The sequence below is a fragment of the Sapajus apella genome, unplaced genomic scaffold (assembly GCF_009761245.1).
Source record: "Sapajus apella isolate SASKATOON/1434 unplaced genomic scaffold, GSC_monkey_1.0 scaffold7, whole genome shotgun sequence".
NCBI lineage: Eukaryota > Metazoa > Chordata > Mammalia > Primates > Cebidae > Sapajus > Sapajus apella.
Genome location: NW_022436947.1, coordinates 13,024,262 through 13,038,222, shown reverse-complemented (window position 1 = coordinate 13,038,222; position 13,961 = coordinate 13,024,262). Strand labels below are relative to the sequence as shown.

The 13,961-nt window shown below is 42.8% G+C and overlaps 1 protein-coding gene across 2 annotated transcripts in view; it reads right to left on the bottom strand.

The window, feature by feature from the left end:
• Positions 1-13,961, bottom strand: part of RBM28 (RNA binding motif protein 28) — a 38,324-nt gene that overhangs the window by 4,599 nt on the left and 19,764 nt on the right. For both annotated transcript variants that reach the window (XM_032276072.1, XM_032276071.1), the window contains exons 13-18: positions 12,450-12,514; positions 10,292-10,450; positions 7,083-7,232; positions 6,784-6,858; positions 3,882-4,138; positions 2,465-2,564 (exon numbers count right to left, since the gene is read on the bottom strand). In XM_032276072.1, coding sequence (XP_032131963.1) covers positions 2,465-2,564; positions 3,882-4,138; positions 6,784-6,858; positions 7,083-7,232; positions 10,292-10,450; positions 12,450-12,514 — 806 coding nt within the window. The remainder of the gene's footprint in view (positions 1-2,464; positions 2,565-3,881; positions 4,139-6,783; positions 6,859-7,082; positions 7,233-10,291; positions 10,451-12,449; positions 12,515-13,961) is intronic.

The window sequence follows — 13,961 nt, the reverse complement described above, 5'->3', positions numbered from 1 at the left end:
CTCAGACCAACCAAGAGAGAAGGTAACTTGTATGTACAGAGAACATGTCTACCAGGAAGGGGGGGCGGGGGTGTAACCCTTAAGAGAAAAAGCCTCGGGCCAGGTGCAGTGGCTCACACCTGTAATCCCAGCACTTTGGGAGGACAAGGCGGGCGAATCACGAGGTCAGGAGATCAAGACCATCCTGGCTAACAAGGTGAAACCCCATCTCTACTAAAAATACAAAAAATTAGCCAGGTGTGGTGAAAAGCACCAGTAGTCCCAGCTACTTGGGAGGCTGAGGCAGGAGAATTGCTTGAACCTGGGAGGCAGAGGTTGCAGTGAGCCAAGATCGCGCCACTGCACTCCAGCCTGGGTGACAGAGCAAGACTCTGTCTCCAAAAAAAAAAGGAATCATCCACTGGTAAGAAATTAGACTAAGAGTGCACAGGGAGCAGGGTCTGATTAACACGCTGTGTTGGGGGTTCGGGGCCTTTCTCACTATAGCTCCCAAAGGTTTACTTTAGCCTCAAAGCAGATGAGCCAGCACAGAGTCTGACCATTCTTGCTTGCCCGTTCCCTATCCAAGAACACTGCTCATGGGATTTCAGAGATCTCTATAACATATGGTGTAGGTCAGAAACTTCCCAGACACAGATTTCTTGAGTAGGATGGGAAGCTAACGCTCCTTTTACCCTTAAAGGAAAGAGGCTAGGGAAGGGGAGAAGAAAGCTTGACTTTAAGTGTTCAAGAATGTAGGACCACCTAGTTTTCTACTAAAAGGAACTAGGGCTCCTTGGGTAAATGGCTTTTGTCAGGACTGGGGAAGCAGCACCTGAGCTGAGCCTGGGACATCCTGTACTAGAAAGCAAGGATACTACCAGACGAACAGGCCACATCAGAAAGACTCAGAAACCAACCTGCAGGGGCTTCTGCCAGCCTTAGACAGAGTTAAGAATAATGACAGTATTTGAAACACATCAAGTATATGAAAACTCAGGATTTCATAATAATAAAAAATGAGCCAGTATGGTAACAACTGATTACACTGAAAACAGAGTATACAGAGTAATACAGAGAGAGAAAACAATCAAGCATTTATCCTGTCTTTCCTACACAAATGATATTTTGTGGTATCCAAATAATTGACAAGGGGAGATTTTTCTTTCTAGAACCCCATTTAAAAATGGAAAAGGACAGAAGTTTTAGAAATCAGCATTCTGTAACCCATAATGAAATAATGGATCTGGTAACACTCATTAATAATTGCTAAGCCATTAGGTGAAAGGCTAACTGGGGACTTCATCAATGGAAGGATAAGGCAGATAATGCTCAAATCTACTGCTCAATCTCAGTATCACTAAAAATGGGAACCAGTAGTATGTGCCTCAGGTGATGCAAGGAAACACACACACCACCTATGAAATACTCTTGTCAAGAAAACCGAACCTGAGGCCGGGCACAGTGGCTCATGCCTGTAATCCCAGCACTTTGGGAGGCTGAGGCAGGTGGATCACCTAAGGTCAAGAGTTCAAGACTGGCCTGGCTAACATGGTAAAATCCCTCACTACTGAAAATACAAAATTAGCTGGGCATGGTTGCACATGCCTGTAATCCCAGCTACTCGGTAGGTTACTCTGGGAGGCGGAGGTTCTGGTGAGCCGAGATTGTGCCATTGCACTCCAGCCTGGGCAACAAAAGCAAAACTCCATCTCAAGGAAAAAAAAAAAAAAGAAAAGAAAACTAAACTCGATCAAGCCATCAGACTGAACTACCAGTTTACAGGTAATATGGGTGTCACAGAAACAAGTTAAATGACACCACAAGGAAGCAAATCCAAAATGTAACACAAATGACCTGGTTTCTCCAATAAATGAACAGCATGGAAAAATGGGCCATAAGGGAGAATGGATATTATAGAAGAAAAAGTGATTTAAGAAATTAAAAACCCAAGTGTCATGTGGGACTTTGGACCCCAACTCATACTAACCAAGTATAAAAATATTCTTCAGGCAGTTGGGGAAATTTTAATATGACTTTAATATATCATTTGTGTAGCAGATGATATTAAGGGCTTCTCATTAGTTTCATTAGATATTATAATGGCATAAGGTGTGTGTGTTTAAGGCCTGAGCAGTTAGAGGTACACTCTCAGGTTTTTCTGAGTAATATGTTTCATTTTCATATGAGACACATTTACATGTGAAATGGGCTTTGCTTTAATATCCTCTAGTGGGGAAAGCATATTATGGGAAATATGTAAAACAAGGAGACTGCTGAAACAGAGAAACAGATACATGGAGGTTCATTTTACTTTTTTCTCTCCACTTTTATGACTGTGTATATCAACATTCTCTAAAAAGCTACAGTACTACACAGAAGTCTTTTTTTTTTTTTTCTTTTTTGCTCAATTAACCAAGGTAAAACATGGCTACAACCTGGCAGAACCATGCCGTACCAAAGCTGTATGTCCTGCAGAACTCACCTGCTTGGAAGATAACTGCTGTTTCTCCTGTTTCCACTGGCTTATCTGGGGCTTTGGCTTTTTGGGATGGACGGGCTTCACTTTGCCTTTGTCCCGCAACCTGAAATAACATGGCTGAGTGTCACCTTGAGTCCTTCTTCTAACTGGCACTCCTAGGTTCTCTGAGCTCAAGAAGTAAAATTCCTCTTTGCACACTGGCCCTTCCCAAGCCCATGATAAGTGAGGTCATTCTAAAAAGGGATACTGCAACAGACCCTCTGAAGGTTCAATATTTGCATACTTGTTTTTGTGGGTATTTTTGTTTTTGTTTTGGCTTAAAACCTCATGGAGGCCAAGCATGGTGATTCATGCCATCATCTCAGTACTTTGGGAGGTACAGGTGAGAGGACTGCTTGATGCCAGGAGTTTGAGACAAGCCCAGGCAACACAGCAACCCCAGTCTCTACTAAGATACAATAAAAAAAGTCCCAGCTACTAAGGAGGCTGAGGGAGGTGGACGGCTTGAGTCCAAGAGTTTGTGGTTACAGTGCACTATGACCATGTCACTGCACTCTAGCCTGGGCAACAGAGCAGGACCCTGTGACACAGTTTGAATCTGTGTCCTTGCCCATATCTCATGTTAAATTGTAATCCCCAGCGTTGGAGGCTGGGCCTGGTGGGAGGTGACTGGATAACGGGGATGACTCCAGGAATGGTTTAGCACCATCCCCTCAGTGCTGTTCTCATGACAGTGAAAAGGTTATCAGAAGATCTGGTTGTTTAAAAGTGGTAGCACCTCCCACACTCCTTCGCCTTGCTCCGGGCCATGTGAAGTGCTGGCTCCCACTTCACCTTCCACTGTGATTGTTAAGTTTCCTGAGGCCTCCCTAGAAGATGAGCAGCATGCTGTCATGCTTTCTGTACAGCCTGTGGAACCATGAGCCAATTAAGCCTCTTTTCTTTATAAATTAACCACTCTCAGGTGTTTCTTTATAGCAGTAGAAAAACTGAATAATACACGGTCTCTAAAAATAAATAAATAAAACCCTACAGATATCTCAAAAGCCTTCGTTGATTTAACAAACATTTTGTAAAGATTTAATTTTGTACAGCACTAATCCGCTGCCCCAAATAGAAACTACAACTGAACCTCAAGTATGCGGCCTCAGCTGGCAGAGATGGCCATCTGGACAAAAGGAAGCTCTTCAAAAGGAAAAAAGGGGCACAAAAGCCTGCCCTAGGAGGCCCCTCTGCCATTAAACTAAGAGTGACATCTCTGACGGTTTTGAAGACCCACATGTTAACCCTGTATGTGGGAATGCATACACCAAGCATCCCTTTCAGCCAAACAAATGCCACAAAGAGAAAAGAACTCAGCAAAAACAAACCCACTTAGAAGCCACCCTCTGTTCTATGCCGCCGCCCTCCTGCATCTCACCTGATTTTGGGTCCTCGGTGTGAGGGGAGAGCCAGGACCTTTCTTCTCCTCTTTCCATCAGGCAGCTCCACCTGCTCCACTTCAGCCTTGGTCTGGAAGCCGGTCCATGAGGTAGAGCCTGCCTTCCTCTTCTGCTCTGGGGGCGCCTTGTTTTGTTCCTCTGTGTGGTGGTGAGCTGCCTTCTGTTGCTGGTCTTTTGCAGGCTCTGGTTGCCCGTTCTGAGGCTTAACAGTTGCAGGCTTGGATCTCATTTTTTGCTGCATAAAACAAGAAAATGCCATCTGGTTTCTGGATGAGCTTTCCTTGCTGCAAATACTCAGCAGAAGAGGGGCTTTATGTGAGTTAGATGAAAGAAGAGGAATTCTTCCCCTACGCAGTTGGAGACTCAAGGAAAGTGAATACATGTAGTTCACAAGCCCTGCCATAGTCACAGATGGTTACTAGGTGGGGGGCGCAAAATAACCATTTCCCCTTCCCATAACACAGAAATAAGGGAGCGTGCATGCCCACGATTCAAAGCCAGTAGGAAGGACAATTATCAAAGGTGTAACCTATGTAGAAGGAGAATGCAAGAAGAGAGACAACAACAGAAGAGATACTGAAGTAATAAGGGCTGAGAATTTTTCAAAACTAATGACAGTCACTAAACCACAGATCTAGGAACTCAGAGAAGACCAAATAAGATAAATACTAACCAATCTACAACTAGTAATATCACAGACCAACTGCAGAAAATCAAAGATAAAATCTTGAAAGAAGCCAGACAGGGGAAAAATTTTACCTATAGAGGAACAAGGATGAGATTACATCAAATCTCTCTCTCTTTTGTTTTTAATAGGCAGCCTCCCAAACCAGGGTAGGTTCAGAGAGATTCCCCAGACTTCTCTTCAGAAACCATGTAAGCAAGAAGGGAGTGAAGTGAGATATTTAATATTTAAAGTTTTAAAAGAAAAAAAAAGTCACCAACCTACAATCTGTATCCAATAAACTTATCTTTCAAAGGTGAAGGAAAAGACTTACTCAGACAAACAAAAATTGAGGGAATTTGTTACCAGTAGACTTGTCTTACAAGAAATACTAAATAAATTTCTTCAGAGAGAAGAAAAATGACATAGGTCAGAAACTTGGATTGTTATCAAGAAAGGAAGAACAATAGGAATGGAATAAATGAAGTGAAGACAACAAGGAAAAGATGCTGTGGGCAGGAAGGCATAGAGGATGTTACAGATGTATTTGCACTGAAGTGGAAGAAACAGAAGATTCAAGTAAATTAATGTAATGATAAGTGTGTATTGTTCTTCCCTTTCACTTTAGAAATCCAGAGAGGTACAATGATACAATGAACATTTATTATATGCCTATTGTGTATCAGTCTGTTTCTAGGACACACAAAAAATAGTGTCTACCCTTCAGGACTCACAGCCAGGTGGAGATAAGAGATGCACACATAAATAAACCAAAGTTAAAAAAAAAAAAAAACTACATAGCGTAAGGAAGTTCATGAAAGTCAAGTAAAGAGGGCCTTATATCTTTTGCGAGAGGTGGGGGAATGCTACTTGAAGGGATCATTTTATCTGAATATGCAAAGTGAGTAGAGGTATTTTTACACAGAAAGAACAGTATGAATATAAATACGGGCAACAAACAAAGTAATCTGGATGTTAAAAAACAAACAAGGCTGGGCTCAGTGACTCACACCTATAATCCCATCAGTTTGGGAGGCCAAGGCAGGCAGATCACTTGAAGTCAGGAGTTCAAGATCAGCCTGGCCAACATGGTGAAACCCCATGTCTTCTAAAAAAAAAAAAAATACAAAAATTAGCCAGGCATGGTGGCGTACACCTGTTATCCCAGCTACTTGGGAGGCTGAAGCAGGAGAACCGCCTCAACTCAGGAGGCAGAGGTTGTAGTGAACTGAGATTGCACTACTGCATTCCAGCCTGAGTGACACAGCAAGACTCCATCTCAGACAAACAAACAAACAAAACTGGTAGCTTCAGAATCACCTCTAAAACAATGGCCAAAGTTAAAAAACAATTGTATTATCTAGGATAACAAAGTTGCCTTGACCAATCCTCAGATCCCAGATTTTCCAACCCAGGGCCATTGCATTAACCACCAGAATGGCTCATCTGTTGGTAACACTCTTGGCATACACTACAAAGACTACAAATGTTTGCTCTATACGCAAGTTAGCTTTGCTGTACAGTATCAATGAGAACTCCATGAATGACAGAGTCAAGATAATCTGGCTCTGGGGGAAGATGGGTAAGAGAATGAGTACTGACTGCGTGCTGACCATGTAGTATGTTAGACGATGGACACGTATTATCTCATTTAGTCCTCAGCAATCATGTGAGCCAGAATTGTTCACCCATTTTACAAACTGAAGTTCAGAGCAGTAATAACTGCCAAGGAACAGGTAGCAAAAAAGGGCAGAGTCAGAGTCTGAGCATGAGTACACCTATTCCTAAAGTCCCTGTTCCACCCTCTATACCACACCAGATTAAAAACAGTACTAAAACTATCAGGCTTCACACTTCTGGAGCCAATAAGAGAAAATATGGAAGAGATAACTGAAAGCTACAGGTAATGGGAAACCTTAGCCTCAACTATTAATTTTGGCACGTACTATCACCAAACACTGTCAAGAACTGCCGACTGGAAACAGCATTAGTCTGTTTCCTCTCTCCTTCCTTTCCCTTCTGCTGTAGAGCTATCAGACACGGGTCAGCAGATAAGACAATGGCCTGGAGAGGCTTAGGGAACTGGGAGTAAAAGGAACTGGGAGCAAAAAACCTAACTGAGGGAAGAACTACTCTATGAGGGCAGAAGCACAAACTGAACAAAATAGAAGAGTTTAATTATGTCCTTAAAAATATGGACCATTTAATTTCTGTACCAAGCTGCGCTGGATCCTTAGTTCCTTCATTTTAAGTTTTCTTCGATCTTCTAAAGAGAACTCCACTATTGGTCTCTGTCAGTGGGAGACAGAATGTTATTCATTAGACTTCTTAATCTATGCATGCAATGAGCTGAGTTGTTCCCCTTCACACATCCTCCCACAACCCGCCCTTTTTTTTGTGTGTCCACTTGCCACCCTTTCCCACCCGTCAAATGTCAGAGGATACAGGGCATGAAGAAGGTTTGTCTCCTACAAGTGGTCCTCAGGAAACAAGTCTCCCAGAGGATGAGGCTTACCTTCTGCGGCCCAAAGATTTCTGGATTGTTGTTGATGTGGCGGAGGGCTTTCAGGGCATGCTCGTGCTCCTGGAACTCTGCAAAGGCGTAGCCCAGGGACTGACCCTTCATGTTCCCATGAGCACCTTTGAGGTCTCGCATCACTCTACACTATGAGTAGAGCAAGAAAAAAATCAGTTAATTACAGAACGAGAAGCCTTGCCTGACATAAGCTGCTTTAATAATCAGGTTATTGGGTGGGCATGGTGGCTCATGCCTTGTAATCCCAGCAATTTGGGAGGCTGAGGTAGGAGGATCGCTTGAGACCAGGAGTTTGAGACCAGCCTGAAAAACATGGCAAAACCTTATCTCTACAAAAAAATAAAAAATTAGCCAGGTATGGTGGCACATGCCTGTAGTCCCAGCTACTCAAGAGGCTGAGGCAGGAGGATCACCTGAGCCTGGGAAGGTTGAGGTTGTAGTGAGCCATGACGGCACCACTACACTCCAGCCTGGGCAACACAGTGAGACCCTGTCCCAAAAAAAAAAAAAAAAAAAAAAATCAGGTTATTGAAACATAATCTTCGTTTATACCACCATCACAAAAATCACACTGGAATAAGAATAATAATAATAATAATAATAACACATTTACGTGTGTTCGTCTTCTTAGAATTCACCTACTAAGAGCACAAAACAGATTAATATGATACTTTCTTGCTTTCTACTACTTTACAGACACCAACAGAGACCTAAAAATATTTTTTAAAAAATCAGGCCGGGCGCGGTGGCTCAAGCCTGTAATCCCAGCACTTTGGGAGGCCGAGGCGGGTGGATCATGAGGTCAAGAGATCGAGACCATCCTGGTCAACATGGTGAAACCCCGTCTCTACTAAAAATACAAAAAATTAGCTGGGCATGGTGGTGCGTGCCTGTAATCCCAGCTACTCAGGAGGCTGAGGCAGGAGAATTGCCTGAACCCAGGACGCGGAGGTTGCGGTGAGCCGAGATCGCACCATTGCACTCCAGCCTGGGTAACAAGAGTGAAACTCCGTCTCAAAAAAAAAAAAAAAAAAAAAAAAAAGAAGTACATGGTATTTTAAGTTGTGTAACAAGTTATTACCGAGGATGGAGTACTGTCCACAGATCTTACCACTGAAAAAAGCCCTCAGGAAGGAAATTATTGAAGAAGGGAAGGAGAAAGGCCTGATGGCTTTAGATAAGAAAGACATTTCAAGCATAGCAAGCCTCTCCAACATACAGCCTCAGAAATATAGGAAGAAGTTTCAGCTCTATTTGCTTGCAGCTCAGATCGTCTCTATTAAGCCAGATGTAGTAGACATCTGGGTCACCAAAGTATCGTATGATTTTTTTGAGAAAATTGATCATTTACATGCTATTATTACTACTGAAGCTGTCGTTCTTCAGTATTGAAGGCTAAGTATTGGAGAGGGCTAAGTATTGGGGACACATGGATGCCACATTTAGTTTACATCCAGTGTCTACTCTGTGCCTAGAACTGTCCAATACTGTAAGGAATCAAAAGAAGCATATAATGAAGGTCCTGTCCTCAAGATGCTTACTATCTTATTGAGACATTCACAATATGTACACATCGGAAAGAATTAAGAGAAAAATTCAACATAATGCAAGTATTACAGAATACACATAAATTTCTCTAAATTATGACAGGTGTTAAATGTGCAGACATTAAGTATTTGGATGATATGAGAAATGACACAACTGTCCCCTATGAGCAGTTTTACTAAGAGTGGTGTCAGATATGTGCTGATATATTCACATTCTTTCACGTAATTTCCCAAATACCAATCCATACATTTTGAAAAGGTTTCAGTTTATGTTGGTGAAACAGAGTAAAGCAGACCCAAAATACTGGCAATGGCACTTTTAAAATAAATACTGACCGAAAGATTACTATGTGCCAGGTACTATGCTAAGGACTGGGGATAATGAGATAATGTTAACCTCAAAAACTCAGTCTAGTGGGGAGAAGTGACTGATGGACCATTTCAGGCCAGGGTAACAGTAAGCAGTATGATAGAGATATGCAAGGCCAGGCCCAGTGGTTCACACCTGTAATCCCAGCAATGTGGGAGGCCAAAGCAGGGGCATCGTCTGAGCTCAGGAATTTGTGACCAGCCTGGGCAACATGGCAAAACACTGTCTCTACCAAAAACATAAGAAATTAGCCAGACATGGTGCTGTGTGCCGCCTATAGTCCCAACTACTTGAGAGGCTGAGGTGGGTGGACTGCTTGAGCTTGAGGCGGAGGTTGCAGTGAGCTGAGATGGCACCACTGCACTCCAGCCTGTGACAGACCAAGACCACATCTGAAAAAAAAGAAGAAAAGACAGAAATATGCAAAGGGGGATGTGGAGGCCGAGTAGAAGTTCTGAACTCACACAGAGTCTAACCAAGTTGGTGTGAACCCAGTTTTTTTTCTAATTCAACTGCTGAACACCTACATGGTGTTGACCACAGGGCATAGGGACTTCCTGTGTTGACCACAGAGCACAGGGGACTCTGACAATGGGGTAAGAATCTAACTAGTAGTCAAACACTCTTCCAAAAAGCAAAGCAGATTATTTTCTCTGCAAGAAAATTCACATGATAGCACAAAGTATAATGCTAAGCACACAACAGGCATTTAATAAATGCCTGCTAAATTAACTCAGGCAGACAGACTTCCTCACATTCTGCTGTGATTTGGTCAAATGTAAAAAGCAATTCTTAGAAAAAAAAGAACAAAACCAAGAAACTGCTGAACTCGGCCTTGCATGCTGACATGTCCAAAAGAAAGTCTGCTGATGGCCAGATGCAGTGGCTCACACCTGTAATCCTAGCACTTTGGGAGGCCGAAGTGGGCAGATCATTTGAGGTCAGGATTTCAAGACCAGCCTGGCCAACATGGTGAAATCTCTTCTCTACTAAAAATACAAAAATTAGCCAGGCGTAGTGGTGAATGTGTACAGTCCCAGCTACTCAGGGGGCTGAGGCAGGAGAAATCCTTGAGCCCAGGAGGAGGAGGTTGCAGTGAGTCAAGTTCGCACCACTTGTGCCAGCCTGGGCGACAGAGCGAGACTTCATCTCAAAATAAATAAATAAATAAATAAAAATGTGTTGATATGCTGGCACCACAGCCTGAGAGAAATGCTTGATCTGACCCAAGATCAGAAGGAAAGTTCTCAACAAACAGGGCCAAGTCTCACCTCCTTGATGCGCACCCCTTTCTCTCCTCTAGTAGCACTCAGCAGCAGCTTTCTGAGCTGTTTGTCATCTACAGCCTTTGGGAGATTGTGCAGGCAGAGCCTGGTTCGGGAGACAAAGATATTCTGGTCCTTGAGTTTCTGATGCTTCAGCAGCTCAAACTGAAAGAACGACCAATTGTTAACAGTACAACCCACCCTTTCTAAGAGGCAGGCTCATAATTCTCCAAAAGGAAAAGAACTATGATCCCCATCCCATAACCACACATATACAAAAGGGAAGGAAACTGCCCATACCGCAGCTTTACAATGTCCAGTACAGGAAAAGAAAAGTTCAAGGGGACAAGACAGTGGGTGGGTAATAATAAAATCATAGGCTCTGGAGAGCCATCCCTAACTGGAGAAATACATAAAATTTTAAAGCCTCAATTTTTCATCTACAAAATGCAGCAGTAGACCAATGTCTCTGGCACTGATGTGAGGCCAAAATGTGATAATATAAGGCTGAGCAAGGTGGTTCATGCCTGTAATCCCAGCACTTTGGGAGGCCAAGGCAGGCGGATCACCGGAGGTCAGGAGTTCAAGACTAGCCTGGCCAACATGGTGAAACCCTGTCTCTACTAAAAATACAAAAATTAGCCAGGCATAGTAGTATATGCCTGTAATCCCAGCTACTCGGGAGGCTGAGGCAGGAGAATCGCCTGAACCTGGGAGGTGGCGGTTACAGCAAGCTGAGATCGCACCATTGCACTCCAGCCTGGGCAACAAGAATGAAACTCCATCTCAACAAAAAAGAAAAGAAAATTCCTACCTCAAAATGCAGCCCAGAGCAAATAACAACTAATACTGTGGTTAACATATATGCCTAGTCCTCATCTACCTACCAACTCAACTGATTATCTAATCCTTCCAAAAGGAAATGGAACTTATTCAAAGAATACTTGAGAGAATGCTGTCTCCTCTCAACTCTGCCACCCTGAGGCAAAGGAATATGACCACAGAACCGTATTTTGCTCTTAGAGCAATATCCTCAACTATACTGCCACAAAACCCTAATTCCTGTGTGATCTGTGTCTAAAATGAAATGAAAGATGACATTCTTCTCCCAATTAGTTTTCAAAACTAAGTTGATAGAAAAAAAGTTTTCAATTATAAGTTTTTCTTTTGTCAAGTCTTCTCAGTCTTGCTGCTTCTTGTTTGGTAAAAGTACCAACAAATCACAAAATAAACCAATCTCCTGGAAAATAACAATCAAAGGAACATCTGAAGAGGCTATGTTTAAGTTCAACAGACTGTTTTTCTGTCAGGAAAAGCTGTGCCTGCTGTGAATTTACAATGCATACATATCACTGAATGAGCTTTTTGCTAACAAAATTAGTTTTAAATTAAATATGTCATTATTGCATTGTGCTCACAAAAGGGTACATAATGCCCCCAAATACCATAATTTCCAGATGTTCACTACCAGAAAAGTTGAAAACACTAGTGCAGAATCTGTGCACACTGAAAAAAGGCACACTGCAAAAAGACACACGGCCTCCTGCTGTCACTACACTATCACCCCTGTTCCTCAGCTTCATAGCTGATTCTGTTCATGATTATGCATCTTTACCATTATAGGTGGGCTTGGCTTTTTGAAAATAAGTTACACAGGAAAAAGTAAAAATTCCTGGGAACATTACCAAACACCAAAGGAACATAACGTTTATCGGTTAACACTGAAAACGTCCTTAAGATGGGGTTTTTCTAAAATGATTTTATAATCTGGAGATTCCGTATCTTCTTCCTTCCCTAATAACTCTAGCCCGTTCTCATCTTCCCTTCTTAAGTTATTCTGTGCTTATACTGACACCTAATTATATGTGGCCCTAGCCTCTGTGTACTGCACGACCGAGCAGCATGTGCTCAGCAAACATTTACTGTCAAGCACTGGGGAAACAAAGACTAAGACACAGATCTTTTATACTGGCATAGAAGGCAGACAGAATACTATGTATAATGTTGGGTTAATAGCTGTTTCACCTATGCTTTTCTAACAGGGCAGTAAGTACAGTCTGTGACCATACTTGGCTCTTTGATGAGCACATCTAGCATTCCGTAACTATTTTTGATTGACTCATAGGCCATGTAGAACCTGAAGGTCAAGGCCTAATCTACTCACCCGTTCTCTTTTGGCCATATCAGCAGCACTCACACCCTCTGCAGCCTTCGTCCCAGCGCGAATTACTACAGAAAGAGGGGAAAAAGGCCAAGACATCAACAAGGGAATTTTCACTGAGCAACCAGAGGAATGTGATTTGAATGATGCAAACTCTTTGTACAGGGCCCAGAGGACTATGTTGGCCAGGACATGATGGCATTTGGTTAGGTCCAGAAATAGGTTACAGGGCTAAGTTCTGGGCTCAGAGCTGCTCTCAAGGACTAAAATTGTGAACCTTTTGTGATTTTATTCCTCTTCTCCTCCACTCCCCTCCAAGAAGCTTCATGTACGTGCCCAAAGTCAGAAAGAAAGGCCTGGAAGAAGTATAGAACATAAGTACATTTGGGCATTTGGAATGCACAATGTTCCACCTATAATCTGCCTTTGGAACTTAACTTTGCTGTTCCTTATGTACTTGAGGTCCATTACTAAGCAGTGAGATAAGCCAGCAGAAAACAGTTATGTTGCCATAGACAACTAGTATTGAAGGTTAATGGACATTACTAGTGACCGAATGTGTGCTCCTTCCAGGTCCACAAGGGGGTGTAGTCTTAAGGGCAAGAACTTCCCAACGCCATGCCCCCCACCCCATGCCTCTCCCTCCAGGAGATTTAACAGTTTCTGTTTAATTTTCACATGCCAGGGAAGAACCAAAAAGTCAATCACTCCAGTGGAGGTTTAAAGGAACTCTTTTCATTGGCCAGGGGGCTTGGAAAAGGTGCGAATTCCTTCCAGGTTAAAAGTCTCCTTCTCCTACACCCCTTTGGATTAAATACTTAGGTCCCCTTCCGCACTCTTCATGGAAGGCTTTTTCTTTCTCATCTTTTTCTCTCTCCTTTTTCTCTTTCTCTGCCTAAATAAATCACTTTCTGCAAACACTTTTTGGGGTCTGGTATTTACGAGTGTACCGCGCCCGCTGTGGTCCCCTCTCCCATTCTTGGGAGAGCGAGAGACCAAGAGCCTGGAGCCCAGTGGGGAACGAGCTGAGCACTCCCCTGCACCCCAAAAACCCGGCAACACTAGTACAGGCTGTGAAGCTATGGAGGAGGTGAACTGATAAATACTGTGGGACCTAGAAGAATTTTCTAAAAAATGTAAAGCTAATTTATGATTGTCTTTCTGACATTAAAGGAAAGTACTGGGTATACATTTTAAATCCATGAATAATCCAAAAGAATAATTTTAGACATAATGAAAACCTCTGATTAGAAATGACAAGAAGCAAAGGTATTTTGAGTTCTTTCTCCCTGTTTGCCTTGCCAATCCTCTATTGAAAAATAAGGCAATTAGGGCCGGGCGCGGTGGCTCAAGCCTGTAATCCCAGCACTTTGGGAGGCCGAGGCGGGTGGATCACGAGGTCAAGAGATCGAGACCATCCTGGTCAACATGGTGAAACCCCGTCTCTACTAAAAATACAAAAAATTAGCTGGGCACGCACCACCATGCCCAGCTAATTTTTTGTATTTTTAGTAG